Genomic DNA, 18959 nt, shown 5'->3' on the forward strand with positions numbered 1-18959 from the left:
AACAACAATTGTATGTTCTCTATCCATGTTAAGAAAAATAAACTTTTCTTTTCTTTTTTTAAAATTAGTTTTTATTTCCATAGGTTATTGGGGAACAGGTGGTGTTTGGTTACATGTGTAAGTTCTTTAGGGGTGATTTGTGAGATTTTGGCGCACCCATCACCCAAGCAATATACACTGCACCCAATTTGCATTCTTTCAGCCCTCATCCCCTTCCCATCCTTTCCACTTGAGTCCTCCAAGTCCATTGTGTTATTCTTATGACTTTGCATTCTCATAGTTTAGCTCCCACTTATGCGTGAGAACATACTATGTTTAGTTTTCCATTCCTAAGTTACTTCACTTAGAATAATAGCCTCCAATCTCATCCAGGTAGCTGCGAATGCCATTAATTCATTACTTTTTATGGCTGAGTATTATTTCATCATATATATATATATCTCACAGTTTCTTTATCCACTTGATTGATTTGGGTTGGTTTCACATTTTTGCAATTGCGAATTGTGCTGCTGTTAACATTTCGTATGCAAGTATCTTTTTCGTATAATGAGTTATTTTTCTCTGAGTAGATACCCAGAGGTGGGATTGCTGAATAAAATGGTAGTTCTACTTTTAGTTCTTTAAGGAATCTCCACACTGTTTTCCATAGTGGTTGTACTAGTTCACATTCCCACCAGCAGTGTGTAAGTGTTTCTTGTTCACTGCATCCATGCCAACATCTATTATTTTTTGATTTTTTGATTATGACCATTTTTGCAGGATTAAGGTAGTATCACATTGTGGTTTTGATTTGCGTTTCCCTGATCATTAGTGATGTTGAGCATATTTTCATGTTTGTTGGCTATTTGTATATCTTAGCCCATTTTTTGGCTATTCATGTCCTTAGCCCACTTTTTGATGGGGTTGTTTGTTTTTTCTTGCTAATTTGTTTGAGTTCATTGTGGATTCTGGATATTAGTCCTTTGTCAGATGTGTACATTGTGAAGATTTTCTCCCACTCTGTGGGTTGTCTGTTTACTCTGCTGAGTGTTTCTTCTGCTGTGCAAAAGCTCTGTAGTTTAACTAAGTCCCAGCTATTTATCTTTGTTTTTATTGCCTTTGTTTTTGGGTTCTTGGTCATGAAATCCTCGTGCAAGCCAAAGTCTAGATGGGGTTTTCCAATGTTATCTTCTGGAATTTTTATCATTTCAGGTCTTAGATTTAAGTCCTTGATTGATCTAGAGTTGATTTTTGTAAAAGGTGAGAGATGAGGAACCAGTTTCAGTCTCCTACATGTGTCTTGCCAATTATTCCAGCACTGTCTGTTGAATAGGGTGTCCTTTCTCCACTTTATGTTTTTGTTTGCTTTGTCGAAGATCAGTTGACTGTATTTGCATTTATTTCTGGGTTCTCTATTCTGTTTCATTGGTCTATGTGCCTATTTTTATACCAATACCATGCTGTTTTGGTGACTATGGCCTCATAGTATAGTTTGAAATCAGGTAGTGTGATGATTCCAGATTTGTTCTTTTTGCTTAGTCTTACTTTGGCTATGTGGGCTCTTTTTTGGTTCCATATGAATTTTAGGGTTGTTTTTTCTAAGTCTGTGAAGAATGGTGATGTTATTTTAATGGGAATTGCATTGAATTTATAGATTGCTTTTGCAGTATGATCATTTTCACAATATGGATTCTACCATCCATGAATATGGAATGTGTTTCCATTTGTTTGTGTCGTCTATGATTTCTTTCTGCAATGTTTTGTAGTTTTCCTTGCAGAGTTCTTTCACCTCCTTGGTTGGGTATATTCCTAAGTATTTTAGTTTATTTTTGCAGCTATTATAAAAGGTATTGAGTTCTTGATTTGATTCTCAGCTTGGTCACTGTTGGTGTATAAAAGAGCTACTGATTTGTAGACATTAATTTTGTATTTAGAAACTTTGCTGAATTCTTTTATCAGTTCTATGAACTTTCTGGAGGAGTCTTTAGGGTTTTCTAAGTAAACAATCATATCACCAAGAAACAGCAACAGTTTGACCTCCTCTTCACTTATGTGGATGCCGTTTATTTCTTTCTCTTGTCTGATTGCTCTGGTCAGAACTTCCAGTACTATGCTGAAAAGGAGTGATGAGAGTGGGCATCCTTGTCTTGTTCCAGTTCTCAGAGGGAATGCTTTCAAGTTTTCCCCATGCAGTCTTATGTTGGCTGTGGGTTTGTCATATATGGCTTTTATTACATTGAGGTATATCCCTTGTATGATGATTTTGCTGAGAGTTTTATTCATAAAATGATGGTGGATTTTGTCAAATGCTTTTTCTGCATCTATTGAGATAATCATGTGATTTTTGTTTTTGATTTTGTTTATGTGGTGTATCACATTTATTGACTTGCATATGTTAAAACCATCCCTGCATCCCTGTTATGAAACCTACTTTATCATGGTGGATTACCTTTTCAATATGTAGTTAGATTTGATTAGCTAGTATTTTGTTAAAGATTTTAGCATCTGTGTTCATCAGGGATATTGCTCTGTAGTTTTCTTTTTTGGTTACGCCCTTTCCTAGTTTTGGTATTAGAGTGATACTGGTTTCATAGAATGATTTAGGGAAGGTTCCCTCTTTCTCTATCTTGTGGAATAGTGTCAATAGGATTGCTCCCAATTCTTCTTTGAATGTCTGGTAGAATTCTGCTGTGAATCCTTCTGGTCCTGGATTTTTTTTGTTGGTAAGTTTTAAATTTCCATTTCAATCTTGCTGCTTGCTATTGATCTGCTCAAGGTATCTTATTCTTCCTGATTTAAGCTAGGAAGTTTGTATATTTCCAGGAATTTATCCATCTTCTCTAGGTTTTCTAGTTTATGTGCATAAAGGTGTTCATAGTAGCCTTGAATGATGTTTTGTATTTCTGTGGTGTCAGTTGTAATATTTCCTGCTTCATTTCTAATTGAACTTATTTGGATTTTCTCTCTTCTTTTCTTGGTTAATTTTGCTAACGATCTATTAATTTTATTTATCTTTTCAAAGAACCAGTTTTTGTTTCATTTATCGTTTGTATTTTTTGTTTGTTTGTTTCAACTTCGTTTAGTTCTGCTCTGATCTTGGTTATTTTCTTTCTTCTGCTGGGTTTGGGTTTGGTTTGTTCTTGTTTCTCTAGTTCCTTGAGGTGTGACCTTAGGTTTTTGGTGCTCTCTCAGACTTTTGGATTTAGGTGTTTAGGGCTACAAACTTTCCTCTTAGCACTGCTTTTGCTCTATCCCAGAGGTTTTGATAGGTTGTGTCACCATTGTGGCTTACTTCAAAGAATTTTTAAATTTCCATCTTGTTTTCATTTTTGATCTAATAATCATTCAGTATCAGGTTATTTAATTTCCATGGATTTTCATGGTTTTGAAGGTTCCTTCTGAAGTTGATTTCCAGTTTTATTCCACTGTGGTCTGAGAGAGTGCTTGATATAATTTAAATTTTCTTAAATTTATTGAGGCTTGTTTTGTGGTCTATCATATGGTCTATCTTGGAGAAAGTTCTATGCACTGTTGAATTGAATGTATATTATGCAATTGTTGGGTAGAATGGTCTGTCAGTATCTGTTAAGTCCATTTCTTTCGGGGTATAGTTTAAATACACTGTTTCTTTGTTGACTTTCTGTCTTGATGGCCTGTCTAGTGCTGTAAGTGGAGTATTGAAGTCCTACTATTATTGTGTTGCTGTCTATCTCATTTCTTAGGTCTATTAGTAATTGTTTTATAAATTTGGGAGCTCCAGTGTTAGCTGTATATATATATTTAGGATTGTGATATTTTCCTGTTGGACAAGATCTGTTTTCATTATATAATGTCCCTCTTAGTCTTTTTTTAACTGCTGTTGCTTTAAAATTTGTTTTGTCTGTCATAAGAATAGCTACTCCTGCTCACTTTTGGTGTCCATTTGCATGGAATGTTTTTTCCACCTCTTTTCCTTAAGTTTATGTGAGTTCTTATGTGTTAGGTGAGTCTCTTGAAGGCAGCAGATAGTTGGTTGGTTAATTCTTATCCATTCTGTAATTCTGTATCTTTTAGGTGGAGCATATAGGCCATTTACATTCAATGTTAGTATTGAGATGTGAAGTACCATTCCATTTACTGTGATTTTGTTACCTATATACTTTGATTTTTTTAAATTGTACTTTTGTTTCATAGGTCCTGTGAGATTTATGCTTTAAAGAGGTTCTGTTTTGGTGTGTTTCCAGGATTTGTTTCCAGATTTAGAGCTCCTTTTAGCAGTTCTTGTAGTGCTGGCTTGGTAGTGGCAAATTCTCTCAGCATTTGTTTGTCTGAAAAAGACTGGAAAAGATCACACACACACATGCTTCCATATTTCGCCAATAACGACTGTATGTTCTCTATCCATGTTAAGCAAAATAAACTTTTCTGAAGTATGACCCAATGGACACAGGTTCCTGTCTTCAATGAGTTTGGTGCTTTATTACCATGCAAAGCTGTGTTGTCTCAGGTTTGTTCATCTTCCAGCCTCTACATCTTTCCCAGAGGCCTATAGAAGCATAAAAAATGAAGTCATTTACTCTGCCTTAAAGCACAGAGCCACCTGGCACTGGGTGGCCACCCTCTGGCCACCCTGAAATCTAGCCCCCAGGGTTCTGAGATACCCCACTGACCAAATAATGCTATTAGTAGGGCATCTCCATACTGTCACCTGTAGGAGGAGGGGGGAGCTATGAGGGGGGCTTCTCGGAAAAGCCTCACCAGTGGGTTGCTATGGGGTTAGTTATGTAGGTTGTGAGAATTGGGAAATAATGGTAGGTTCATGTTTACTTTCATCTAATTATTCACAATTTCATTGGCTTTGATCCTAACCCTTTTCAACCTTCATCGTTCTAGAGTCTTTTAAAGAGTGATTTTTAAAACCACTTTTTATCCATGGGTAGCCTCCCCTCCCTGACTCCATCATTTCAGTTATCCTTATCTGTCTATACCTTGCTCCCAAGTGTTCACCTGCTGGTTTAGGCCAGCTGCCAAGGTGTCATGCTCTGGCAATTGCTTGAGATAACAGTTTCCAAATGTTTACTACCTTCAGCTTTGTCTCCTCTCTCTTGAGCTTCAAGAGTTGACTCGTAACTAAAGTTTTCTAAGAATTTTAAAATCAGTCCATGCCAATCCTACCTGAAGTCCTCATAATTTTAAAATTTTAAAAATCACATCCCCTTTTAACCTTTGGCTTTGCATTTTGAAGGCATGTAACATGTAATCAGTCTTGCATACAGTAAGCAATAAATTCACATTTTGGATTATTGATTTCGATAATGGTTCTGAATAACAAAATATATTCTTTCATGTAAACTTCCATTTATAATATTACCAAATGCATCTGTGGTATGAGGAACTGGCTGTAGATATACCTGTGACATTTAAGACAAAAGATAAAATTCTCGAGAAGATTATTCTTCCATGTATAATGCATGGAAAGTATACTGAAGCTATTGGAAGTTCAGACAGTAACATTGGATCACCTGAGTCAGAGAATTCTTTCCCTGGTATATCAGTACTGTGACATTGGGCAAGTTATCATATCTCTCCAAACTTCGGCTTCATCATCTATAAAAATGAGGACAGGCCGGGCTCGGTGGCTCAAGCCTGTAATCCCAGCACTTTGGGAGGCTGAGACGGGCAGATCACGAGGTCAGGAGATCGAGACCATCCTGGCTAACACGGTGAAACCCCGTCTCTACTAAAAAATACAAAAAACTAGCCGGGCGAGGTGGCGGGCACCTGTAGTCCCAGCTACTCGGGAGGCTGAGGCAGGAGAATGGCGTAAACCCGGGAGGCGGAGCTTGCAGTGAGCTGAGATCCAGCCACTGCACTCCAGCCCGGGCGACAGAGCAAGACTCCATCTAAAAAAAAAAAAAAAAAAAAAAAAAAAAAAGAGGACAATAATAACATACATCTTGTGTGATTTTTTTGAGGATTAAGTGAGATAATCTCTACAGCACTGGCCCATAGAAAGAGCTTAATCCATGTAAAGCTATTATTATTGTGCTACTGGTCCTTCAAGTAAATAATTTGGACATTGACTACGTCAGTGTTTTTCGAGTGTGAACAGAAGGTCATCTCTATTAGCATCAACTTATGTATGTTTAGGCCAGGCGCAGTGGCTCATGTCTGTAATCCCAGCACTTTGGGAGGCCGAGGCAGGTGGATCACCTGAGGTCGGAAGTTCGAGACCAGCCTGGCCAACATGGTGAACCCCCATCTCTACTAAAAACACAAAAATTAGCCAGGTGTGGTGGCAGGCGCCTGTAATCCCAGTTACTGGAGAGGCTGACGCAGGAGAATTGCTTCAACCCAGGAGGTGGGGGTTGCAGTGAGCCGAGATTGGGCCACTGCACTCCAGCCTGGGTGACCGAGTGAGACTCCATCACACACATACACACATACGCGTGCGTGCACACACACACACACACACCAAACAAACAAAAAAACAAAAAGTATCAACTTAGGTACATTTAGAACATGCAGATGCCTGGGCCCCACCCCAGATTTACTGAATTGCTCTTTCTCACGCAGAGGTGTAAGCACCCAGGTTTTACCAGATGCCACAGTATATGTTGATGAAACATGCTGCTGATGGATGTGCGGCCTGGGGCTACAGGGCTCCTGAGCTGTTCTGTGTCAGCTGCAGCAGCTAGAGACTGAGTGGGCAGTGTCCACCCACTTGGGAATGCACTAGGTGACCCATTGGCCCAAATTTCTAGCAAGTTCTTAATGATAGTTTTAAGGTGGAGTTACACATCGTGATGCACAGGAGCTGTGCTCACTCGCGCTTGACCAACATGCCTCTATGAATCCTTTTCTGCATTAGATTTAGGGAAAAACTAGGAGCATGCAAGGAAAGAGTAAGTCCCAAGGAGGTAGAAAAATGCTCTCTGTTTAAGCTGCAAGATAATTGATTCAGGCGCCAGAGGACTGACATGGGGAATGAAAAAAGAATGTCATCTAGAAAAGGGGTATGTTGGTGCCAACCACTGGACATCTTTGGATTCTCTGCTCTCTATATCTTGGGAACACCCGCTGGGGGTGAGGTGGTGGGTGGACAGTATGAAGGGTCTTTGGTCTGTGTGAATAGATACTTGTTGACAAGAGGCTAGTTTCAAGCCATTAAAAATCTAGTTTTACTGGCATCTCAGAAAGGCAGCAATTGTTCTATTTCCCTGGCACGATTATCCCGTGAGGCAGGCTGCAACTTGTCCTATTTGCCCAAGCTTTGGTTGAGTCCCCAGGGAGGACGGTCAGATGGTGACATTTCCAAAGCATATTTGTCTCCAGATAGGAAGAAACCTACTGAAGTGGCAGTTGGTCAGCTTCTTCCTGAGTCCCCAAAGTATAGGACCTATAGTCTGAGAGCTCTTGTGCCAGGCATCTCCGTGTCCTGTGGACAATCCGGCCCTTTTGGCAAAGTCTGATTCAATTGTTTTTGGGATACACCTCTGTGTATTTGAGGAAGTTGGCATTTAATGGTGCCCCGGGTTGCTGAATGGTGTATCACGAATGGTGGCTCAAACTTCTCAGCCCTGGAGAGGAAGGAACAGGGCTTTGCTATCTTTCCGACGCAAGCTTGGGTGCCTACTGGCTGGGTGACACTGGACAGGTGAACTAACTTATCTGAACCTCAGACTCCTCATTTTGTTGTCAGTGTTGTGAAGATTAAATTAGATAATGAGTGAGAATACTCGTAGATAATTCTGGCACATAGGACGTGCTCAGAAAATGGTACCTGTGGCCAGTGCTGAAGGTACCAGTATTGCTGCCATTGTTCTGGAACTTGAGACATGGCAAAGGCTCTTCAGACTTCACTTCAGGGATTAAGTCCTGTGCCTTAATGCCCTCAGCAAACAAGATTCAACAGTCTAGTCCAGCATAGGTAGATTAATAACTCCTCTTTACCTTGAAAGACAGCTGGGCTTCTTCAAATAGATTAATCAGAGGAAGTAAATGCTAAAATTCAAGTGTAAACAACATAGTCAATCCTATAAATCAATGTGTAAGCATGAGTGATGTATTTTTAAGAACCTAAAGCCAAAAATTCAGAAATAGAAAATGACTTCTAAACTTTGGGCTGCATTAACTGTATGGCATCTGTCAAGAAAAAGATGATCTATTTGCTCAGAAAGTTTCCAAAGCAATGCTTTGGAAAGGAAAAAGAATGATCTACAGGCTAACATAGCTGTAGGCAGCATGTGCTTTTTGGTTATCCTAATACTTCATTGACTAATGTTAGATAAGAGAAACTAATGGTTCATAAATGTATTTTCCTGATGTTGCTCTAAGATGTGCCCCTTCATCTGGAGGTGAGGCAGGGTTTTCCTTTTCCACCATCCTAGCTGTGCCTACCCTCCATGCCATGGAAGTCAAGGTATCCCACTGCATTTTAAATGAATATATATATATATATGGAGTCTTGCTCTGTCGTCCAGCCTGGAGTGAAGTGGCGCGATCTCGGCTCACTGCAACCTCCGCCTCCCGGGTTCAAGTGATTCTCCTGTTTCAGACTCCTGAATAGCTGGGATTACAGGAGTGCACCACCACACCTGGCTAATTTTTTTTTTTTTTTTTTTTTTTTTTGTATTTTTAGTAAAGATAGGATTTCTCCATGTTGGCTAGGCTGGTCTCGAGCTCCTGATCTCAGGTGACTCTCTCTCTTTAGCGTCCCAAACTGTTGGGATTATAGATGTGAGCCACCGCGCCTGGCCCAAAGAAGAATAATTTTGAATTCATGAATCCATAAGATTAAACCATTTGAGAGTAATTAGCAATTTCCAGAATTAATGGATAATGTTCAAATCAATTAAAAATGACTACTGGAAATTAAAAAAAATCCAACAGTAATACAAAATTATTTATTAGTAAAAAAAGAAGGAGAGGGCATTTGTTCATTACACAAAAAGGTAAAACAATTGAAAGTTTCCTACAAAAATTTAAACTATGAGCATACAAAGTAGGAGTGGCACAATGACCAGGTTTGAGGACTTCACATGAATGCCTAGCATCAGAAAATTGGAAATAGTGACATGTAAACTGTGCTTTGGATATTGTGTTACCAAGTTGCATATTTTGTAGTGTCATCTAGACGTGGTAGAAAAATAGATATACCCGTGCCATGTTCTGAATTACTGTAATTTCTATTAACTATAGCAGATGTCACAGTTTGTTTCCCTCTTATAGAAATCACTGGTGGCGGCTGCTGATGGGGCAAAGTCCACACAGTCTGTGCTCGGGTAGAAGTACTCTGCCGCCTGGAGAGCATCCAAGTCCTCTGCCTCACATGATGCGCAGTAGCAGATGGAGGCGGTGGCCGAGGAGAAGCAGCTGTACTGGGCGTGTGAAGGCAAGTGGTGGTAGGAATGGTCTTCTGGGGGGTAGCCACAGGTTCTGGTGTCCAGAGAAGCAGGGGAATTGTAATTCTCTGGAGCATATGAATGCAGCTGAGCTGGTGAGTAACTGTAGTCTAAGGAGCCAGAGAAAGTGGAGGAATTTGAAGGTGATCCCGGGATCTAGAGAAATGACAACCAAGAAACAAAGAGCATAATAACTTAGACAGGATCAAAAGAACTGAACAGTGTGGGTTTACCAACACAGAGTGAGAAAATGAGGGGTAAAAAACCAAACCAAACCAAACAACACCCAACCCAAGTCTGCAGAAGTAATTTTATTTGCTGACTACACAATTTCATGACACCACAATCTATAGTTACCTATTTCTTTCCCAACAATAAATTGCCTTGCTTCTCCGGCTTCCTTTGTTATATAATTCTACTTTAGAGGGTGCTCTGTTCTGAAACCACAAAATCCCACTGTGCTTCAAGTCACCTGCACATCAAATCCTGCTGTAGGCCACAGTCTAAGCTGCAGGTGGCACCCTGGATGTTTCTCTTTACCCTCACCATGGACAATCAGGTGATCATGCAAAGGCATAACTTGGATCCTCAAGGATCTTGGAGTATCCCCGGGACATGCCAGCATGAGTCACTACCTGTCCCGCCCCTAAAGTCTTGTTCCCTGGAATGAGAGCTACTGTCTGTTTTCTCTTAAGCAATTCTACAATTGTTACTGAGAAAACTTAACTTGGAGGCTGGGACAGAACTGGCACACTGGGGCCCCATATTTTCCCCGTGACAATGTGCATATTCTGCAGAGTTAATTTCCTATCCCCTCTGAAATTTAGTCTGATGCCCACACAGACTTTTGACAACCCAAAAGCAAAAAGTATTTACATTCCTTAAAAAAGAAAACCTTATAACTTAAGGTTTACAAAAAAACCCCTGCGAGTCTCTAAAAGAAAACTAAAATAACTAGTTTCCACTAATAGAAATCTTACTTCATTTTGAGGATAACACATTTTCAAACATTTGAGATCCACCAAGAACAACCAATTTAATTTTTTTCAAAGATTACGGATTCATTTTTACTAACCATCTCAGACCCAAATGAGTTATTGTGCTTATAGCAGACTAAAACAATCAGTTAGTAGAGCCAGTTCAATGACAAAACAAAGCAAAACCTCCCCCTAACGAAATGAAGTTTGGTACCATATATACACAGCCTTAATTCCATTTCCAAGAACTCAAAATTCCATCAAAAAATCCAAGAGCCATTGTTTAAACCACTGACTTCCAATTAGTAGGTGTCTTGACTTTACAATTTAAAAAACATTAAATGAATATTGCCAGGAACCTCTTTTTATTGCTACACACCAACTTACTTGGTGGCTTAAAAATCTAAATCTTGGGAAATCTGAATTACGTGTGTATCCAAAGGTTTATGCCCTGCAGTGTGTGGCTACTTCTATACATTGACTTTTAAATTCTTCTCTGCCTGCTTCCTTGGATGATTTCCTTGCTGATAGTTTTTGTATGATTTCCCACGAGGTGGTGCAAACTCATAAAGCACTATTACCCCATAGTTAGTGACTATCAGGTATATAAAGAACTGAGATAAATTACCAGGCTCTGGTTAAAGCAGAAAGGGGTGGCCTGGAAGCTGTCTGGGAAATGGTGTGGAGCACTTTGTGTGGAACTGAGCAAAGGCTCCGGGTGCATCTCTGTCTGAAGGTAGGAATCAAAGATCTGGTCGAGGCAGCTTGAGTTTTCTTCACATGAAACACAACTGGAAAATTCTCCCCGTTGAAAATAAGTGGGCGTGGAAGAAATTGGTTCAGGCTCAAAATACAGTCCTAGAAGAGAAAGGAAAAAGACAGGTTTTTGCATAAAAATTGCAAAACACAGATTTGAATGGAGATCTATACTCTGAATATTTACTATGTCTAGGGGGAAAAGGGCTTAACAAGGCCAGAAAAGTAAACAGGAATGCATTTTTGACTTTTTCGTTGTCCTAGCTAATTCAAGCTCTAGGGAAATGAATGTGGTTAATAATGGGGAAATTGGCTGTAAAAGTGGTTAGGGCAAAAATAAAAGGATGGTGACCCAATCTGTGTCCAAGTGTCACAGTCAAAGAATGGCTCAAGCTTCCCCTTTCTTGGACTATAAAACCGTGGACATCCAGCCCCTACCGGCAGTTCACGTAAACCTCTCAGAAGTAACTGACAGAGTTGTTGAGGCTTTGAGAAAACTTCTGATGCTGTGGGAAATAATTCTCTTGTCTTAGGGTGATTGTTTTTCTGAACTTTTCACTCTTACTCAGTAACTTAAGTTTGGAGGAGAGAATTTTGAGAAGTGATTTAAATGATAATGCAAATGATAATCATGGAAACCAGGAGCATAGAGTACCAATTAGCACTACTGGCTTGAAATTACAAAAAGCAAAAATGTTTTCTCAGTGGACACGCTAACATCATAATGTGATCAAAGTAAGTTGTTAAATGTCAAACAAGAATAATCAGCAAACATTACTCCTTTTCCATTTTATTATTAATAGGCCCAATTTGTGATAATTATCTGTAAATGCTGGAAGAAGAGAGGATTAGAGTGTTCTCATCAAAGGGACTAAAGGACACTGGGTTCTTCTTGAGGTCTCAAGTTCTTTAGAGTGAAGCTACAGTGACACATTTAGTGGGGAGCGGCCATAGGCAGAGGTTTCCTTGTATACAACCTCCTTAAACTCTTAGCTGTTGAGTAGCAGAGGTAGGAGTGTTTATGTAATTGAGTTATTCTTATTGGGCTGAGAAAACCTACACTTGTTTGAACTGCTTTCTGGGAAGAGAGAAGGGGAGGGAAGCCCCTGTCGGCTGGAAACTAAAGGAACAGAGCAAAGGCATTATTTGAGTGCCTCGGGATGTTCTGTATTCCATCTAACACTGCAATAAAAAAAGATAAGTTCCTGAGAACAATTCTGATTTTGTAGTTCAGTTTAGTTACTTGGCGATGAGGAACTGGAATAAATGTGAAGAACAAACTCTTGGGACAATATAGCAGAGAGTAGAGAGTTCAGAAATGAAGACAACATTTGCGCTTGTTTTCTTGCTGGGCTTGCATGTGGAGTGACTATGGCCTTTTTCACCTTCTGATTGGTTGGATTCCAATTAAATAGTGGTGCCTATCTTAACCCCTGAATCAAGCACTGAAAGACTTTCGAGATGGACTTTTGAAAGAGTGTTTGAGGGAACTGTAATACTGGCTGTACTGACCTGCAGAAGATGGTGCAACTGGATCTGAAAGGTGGACACTGCTGCCTCCGGACCGCTGTCAAAGCAAGAATATCAAGCAGGCTGAAAGAAAAGTTCTAAAGGGAAAGCTAAGACATTTTGATGAGAACTATGTTTCTTTCTGCTATAAGGTAAGCCAGATTCTTCCTTCTCAGAAAAAGTTGCCTTTTTAAATACAACCAATGTTATGTTTTATTTAGATTCAATATTTATGTTTGCTTGTTTGGGGAGTTTTTCCCTGATATCAGATTCTTCAACTTAAATTTTTAAAGTGATTAATTTTGACTAAAAAATTAATGTAAATAATTTTATGTGGCAAAAATGTAACAGTTTGGGAAAATGCAGCAAAAGGCTTCCTATTAAACTATTTGATTTAAAATTAATAAAGACTAACATTTATTTAATCCCAACTGTCTATGGCTTAGTCAGTTATTTTTCTCAACATTTCCGTATATCATCTGGCTACTTAGCCTTAGAGATTCGTTTCCCCAAAGAACACAATTCCTAATTTTGTTAATCTTGAGTAGCTAAAAATATTCACTTGTTCTTAGTATACACGAAACATTAAAATAGAAAATATTTTCTTAAAGCTGTAGTTGGTGAGTTGGAACCTACTTACATTCTAGTTAATGATCAGGAATCATTCCAGTACTTTGTATGTTTTGTACTATTTTCTATAAAAGTTGCTTTTATTTAAACTACTGTATTTAAATACTTGAAAGTTTGTAAGACTGCTCTTTTTAACTATGTAAAGTAAAGCAGCCTGCATTTTTCAGTTGAACTGATAATTATACTGAGTAATTTAGGTTTTTTTTTTTTTTTTTTTTTTTTTTTTTTTTTTTTTTTTTTTTTTAATTTCAGGTGGTGGCTTTAAAGTTTAAAGGGACCTGCGTTGCTCTGTGATTCTGTGCTGGGAAGCCGAGCTCACCACACCTCTTTTGGGTTACAGGGGATACTCACTCCCATACTGTGAGCCACAGGGAGAGCTGTGCAGGCAGCCACTGCTGAAACAGGAGGCAGCATTAATTTTGAAAATGATCTGTGCTGTAATGTCATGAACCAGGAAGCTGGAATCCTTTACCAGCTCTTTATGCAAATATTTGGCTGCAGCTTGAGCTGAAGGACTTGGAAGGAGTGGGTATTAAAAAATCTGCCTCATTGTAGAGCTTTCCTTAACCCCATTTCTCCCCTGGATTGGCCTGTTTGTCTGCCTCCTCCCCATGTTATCTCCCTGAGGTGTGTTTACAATATCCTACTTGATATTATCTTTCGAGTCGTGGGTTCACTTTCTACTTTGCTCCAAGAATACAAAGAAAGGCAACTCTGTCTTAGATTTCAAACAGCACAAAAATTCACAATCTACAATTTATAAAAACACATCAAGACTGTTTAAAAAATTAATGATTTAAAAAAAGAAAGGTAAATGATATCTTTTGATAACGACTAACTCAAGTTTCCTTTTACCCCGAAGGCAAGTGTTTGTGTGTCTGTGTGTGTGTACACATGCACATGTTTGCAAATTGATCTGGCTGAAATAAGTTTTTTAAAATCAAGTGTTCCAATCTGGCATATACACAGTTTCTTCTGGCACTGCTTGAAGAATATTTGAGTTCTTTACTGAGTATCTGTCTCAACCTATAACTTCCATTCATGATTGCCTTCTTACAATTTCAAATTGTGGATACTACTCTGACTTTATAACAAATTAAGATAGATTTCTTGCTGCTTTGTAGTATTTGATATAATTAACTCTTTCCTTGGCTTAAAGTTTCCCAGAGGCATCCTTCAACAAATGAACAAACTGGGGATCATCTCTGTTACACCAGAAAGGCCTACACTAAGGAGCAGGCATACATCATCCCCTGGTATCTGCTATCCTTGTCTACTAAGTACGCTCTCACAGCTTCCTTAGAATCCCAGATCCTTCCGATGGCTTCCAGTGAGGGATTTTACATCTGGCTGTTGTAATTAAATTATATGCATGTTACTCCTACTTGCTTGCGAGGGCATGGGCTGATGCAGTCTTCTGGGAAGCAAAGGAGAGCAGGCTTTACTCTGCTGTTCCTATAAGACACTGGTTCAGAAGTCCTGCTTTATTTCTCAGGAGGGAATTCAGAAAAATTTAAATAAGTCAAATTACTCCGGGAAACAGAAACTGGTCAGATACACAAGTGAAATGTCTTACCCTTGCTTTAGCTCCTGTAGTGAGCTAGGAAGGGAATAGTGGCCAGACCCATCTGTAAGGGCCCAGCAGCAAGTGCGACACTCACAAGGGGCTCTCCAGGTGCAGCTGAGCAGAACTCTACCAAGTAGCAAAGCTCCTTAAGGAAATATTACATTTTAGAGCAGAACTCTACCAAGTACCAAAGCTCCTTAGGGAAACATTACATTTTATTATGAACGTCTTGATGACGTTTTTCTCCAGAAGCATTTTCCAGTTCCCTTGTACCTGGTTTTATTAATTATATAACCATCTCTGAACTGAAGGGGTTGAGGCTATCAGACTCCTGCTTAGTATGGTCAGATCTGCAGAATGATGAATTTAGAGAGTAAAGAGCCAACGGAAGGGTTTTTATATTACACTAAGAATAAGACCTTAGTCCTACTTTTAGCATCGCCGTGAGCAACTTTAAGGTTTTGAATTTTACCTGTAATTGAGGGACGGATCTCTGATCTACTTACCTGTGCTGGTTGTTCTAAAAACTAAATGAAATAGTGGCTGTGCAAAAGTGCTTTAAAAGAAGAACCACTGTGAAGTCCTCTAGAAACGTAAGGGAGTGTTAATGTGTTACCTGAAATTCTGCACACGGAGGTCCTAGCTTTTCCAGCTGCATGTGCTGTATATGCTAAATTGCAGCTGGCTCACATCTGAACTCTAAACTCTGAGCAAAGGGTGTGAATGAACATTACCAAAGAGCTGGCTTTCAATCCTTGGTTGGAATTTTATTTTAGTTGCTTTCCCCAAATAATATTATTATTTCTGAAATAATGACCACTAACATTTATTGAGCACTCACTATGTGGAAAGCATTCTTCTAAGGGCTTTGTATGCAATAACTCGATTAACCCTCACAAAATCCTATCATCCCCAATTTGAAGACGAATAAACAGAGGCAAGAGAGACTGGGTAATTTGCTTGAGGATATACACCATGGAGGAGCTGAGACCTGAGCCCAGTCCATCTGGTTCTGGAAACTGTGTTTACCTCCCCTACATCATTTGCCCCCTCCCATTTCATGAAGTCCAACTGTCAAAGGCCTATTTCATGAAGTCATGCATTGCACATGAACAGCATCAGGCACAAAAACTGTTGTGGGGCCGAGACCAGTGGGCTGGAGAAGGACCAATCCTAACAGGCAATACGAGCCCCAGCTGTCAGATCCTACCTTCACACCCAAACCAACCCCCAAGCAATTGTCTGATGGAGGCTTTTTAGGGATGAGCTGCCCTCTCTTGGGCAATAATCCCACCTAGTTTATTTGGTTCTGCTGCTACCCTGAGTGCCTTTGGCAGTACTTACTGCCAAAGGATACACCAAAGGATGGTGTATAAAGTGTCAGTTCATAACTGAGCAGTCATTGCTCAGTTCAATTTTGTAATAACCTGGAACTGCTTAAGGTGTTGATACATTTTAAGGAAGTGGTCCTGTACTCCAGATGTCTTTTCTGCAGAGACAGGGCCCTTTTCTGCTAGATACTTTGGGTGACTGATGATTTACAGATAAATGATCTCAGAGGGTGAGTTCCAGAACAATGAGGAGGGAAGGGAGGATGTTCTACACAGTTGTTATCCTGGAAGGGGCCCCTAAAATGAGGTGAATTTCTGGGAGAGATTTTCTATGGGTCTGCAAGGGCTGTACATTCACGTACACTGTCTTCCTAACAAAACGATGTCTACTTACCTGCTGGCCGCTCCTCCCCCTGCAGAGGACCAACACACTTTTTATACTTTACTTTCATCCATGGGAGATGGATGGGCTCCCCCAAATCCTGAGACCCACAACATGCCCCAGCTGTCCTCTGTAGCTTTCCGATCGGGATGCATCTGGCTACAGAAGTCATAGGAACAGCAGAGAAAGGCCAGTTCTGGGGATGGTGAGTGCGTGGGGCCTTGGGTGGCCTCCACACCTTACAGACACAGGGTTGAAAGAGGCCTGGCATGGGCTGCCGAGTGAGGGAAGGGCTTATGCTTACGGTTCCCCCGGAGGCCGCCTGGTGTGCCCGTCTTTGCTGCAGCAGCTCCTTCACTGTGATCTTCACTCGGACACCTTGATACACCTTCGGTTTTTCTGGAGAAAGGCAACTGAGTCAGTGGTCGAGTCCAAGGTCTGGGTGCCAGGGTGCAGAGTGGGGGACCCTTTTATAGGCGATGGCACCCAAAGTCAAGTTTCTAAGTTCGGAGAACACACACAAAAAATGTCAAAGGATGGTAAAAACCCAAACATCTCAAACTCGAAAGAATGAAGAGTGGCTGAACAGGTTTCAGGCCCCAGTGGGAACAGAACCCATGGAAATTTGTGAGGCCACCCACCCCTGGCTGGGCCTCAGTCCTAGGCCAATAGCATACAGGTTCTTCTGCTCTGGAATGTGGAGACCAGTGCAGTGGAGCCCACCACTCTGGCTAGGTCGGAGCAACCGAGGCTTTCAGACCCAGCCCGCTGAGAGAGTGTATTATGGACCTGGGGAGGGGCCAGGCCTGGGGCAGGGGGCTTTCTCTGATTATGGCGTCTGATGTAGCCCTCCCCACTGTGCTGTTCCCACTAGCGTGGAAGTCCCGAGTCCCCTCCTTCTCCATCTGGCCAGGTATGGCTTCTGTATAGTCTCCGACCTCTGTGTGCCCTTGGTTTGGAAGCCAGCCCTGGAGCAAGCGGTAAGGTTTGGCCAGCCCAGTACTGGGCCGGCAAGGGACCTGCCAGACTGACCCTAGTAAAGGGGCCAGGTCCGAGGAACTCCCTCCCTCTCTCCCTTCTGTCTTTTCCTTCTGCGCGCTCTCCCTCTCCCCTCTTCTCCGCCTTTTTCGCGCTCCATCTTGCCCTCCTCCCTCCTTCGCCCCCGCTCGTGCTCTCCCCTTCTTCCCTTCTCTCCCCACCCCCTCCCTTTCTGTGGCAGGCGTTTCTCCGAGGCGCACTGAGGCTCCGGGGTGAGTCAGCGCAGCTCGAGCTGGGAAAAGCCGTCCGGGGCTCCCGATGACCCTGCACTCCGCCGGGAGGCCACCCTTCGCTAGGGGCCGCCCCGGGGCTGGCGGGGCCCGGTCGGACTGCCCCAGCCTGCGGGAGCTGGCGGGCGCGCGCCAGAGGGGCTCGCTGGGAGGGAACCCTGCGCGCCGGGTGCAGGGGCAGCCTCGGCCCAGGGTCCCGAAGAGCCGCAGTGAGTAGATTGGGGACCAGCTGTTAGGCCAAGCCGGCGGGCGAGCTTTCAAGGTGGAGGTGGCCGCAGGAGTCCTGGGTGGCTCCGGCCCTGACCACGACCCTGCAGTGAGCGTCCAGGAATCCGCGGGGAGCAGCTGGGTGCGGCGGCCGAGGGTGGTCGCGCGTTCAGCCTGGGCGCCTGGCGATAGTGCCAGGATGCCAGCGCCTCGCCTGGTCACTGTGGGGACCGCAGCTGGACAGCAGGGTTCCCCCTCAAGCCGGATTCCAGGAGCTAGGGTCTCCCTAGGAAAGGGGATTGCGCTCTTCCTAGCCCGGACCCAGGGAATCCCGTGCCCAGCCCGCAGGGCCCAAGCGCCGCGCTCTCTCCGCCCTCTCTCCGCTCTCCAGCCTACAGCTGCCCCACCACCCCGTTCCTCGATCGGCTCCGGACTCCGCGGGCGGGCGCCCCTCGGGTCGGCGCAGGGACCGCCACTGCTAGGCTCGTTGCAGCCGGCGCGCTCTATCCCCGTCCCAGGTTCACTGTGAGCCTCTAGCTCCCCCCGTCGCAGCTTCTGGGCGCGCAGAGTCCGCGCCGAGATGTCCCAGGACACAACGGTGGATACGTGGTAGGGCGGGCGGGGGCCTGGGGTACGCGGACGTCCGGAGCGGTCACCTCGGCCTCTGGGCCTCTACCCTCTGGGACAGGCTCTGAGTGGGAGCAGCCACAGCGTGGCCCGCGCCCTCTCCGGATCCCCGGCCTTTACTCGCATGCCTTGACTTTGTGCCTCTCTGTTCTATGTAGGAAAAGCTGTGGAAACACACCCGGATTGAAATGCCCCTGGCCCGCCTGACCCGACCCCAGGAGAAGCAGCCGAGTTACCCGACATCGTGGTCAGCAGGAGCTGGGTCGGTGGCTGGATGCTGCAGCTGCAGGGACTCAGCGCCTGGGAGGGCTCCTGGGCAGGGAGAGAAGCAGAGATGCAACAT

At 42.6% G+C, this 18959-nt stretch overlaps 1 protein-coding gene across 1 annotated transcript; it reads right to left on the bottom strand.

The window, feature by feature from the left end:
* Window positions 1-8848: 8848 nt before the first annotated feature.
* Window positions 8849-17128, bottom strand: COLCA2 (colorectal cancer associated 2). Its single transcript, XM_010382317.2, has 4 exons — window positions 16819-17128; window positions 12608-12662; window positions 10968-11197; window positions 8849-9518 (listed from the first exon to the last, which is right to left on the bottom strand). The coding sequence occupies exons 3-4, from the start codon at window positions 11061-11063 to the stop codon at window positions 9150-9152; spliced, it is 465 nt and encodes a 154-aa protein (XP_010380619.1). The 5' UTR covers window positions 11064-11197; window positions 12608-12662; window positions 16819-17128; the 3' UTR covers window positions 8849-9149.
* Window positions 17129-18959: the final 1831 nt, after the last annotated feature.

The sequence above is a fragment of the Rhinopithecus roxellana genome, chromosome 15 (genome assembly GCF_007565055.1).
Source record: "Rhinopithecus roxellana isolate Shanxi Qingling chromosome 15, ASM756505v1, whole genome shotgun sequence".
Lineage (NCBI taxonomy): Eukaryota > Metazoa > Chordata > Mammalia > Primates > Cercopithecidae > Rhinopithecus > Rhinopithecus roxellana.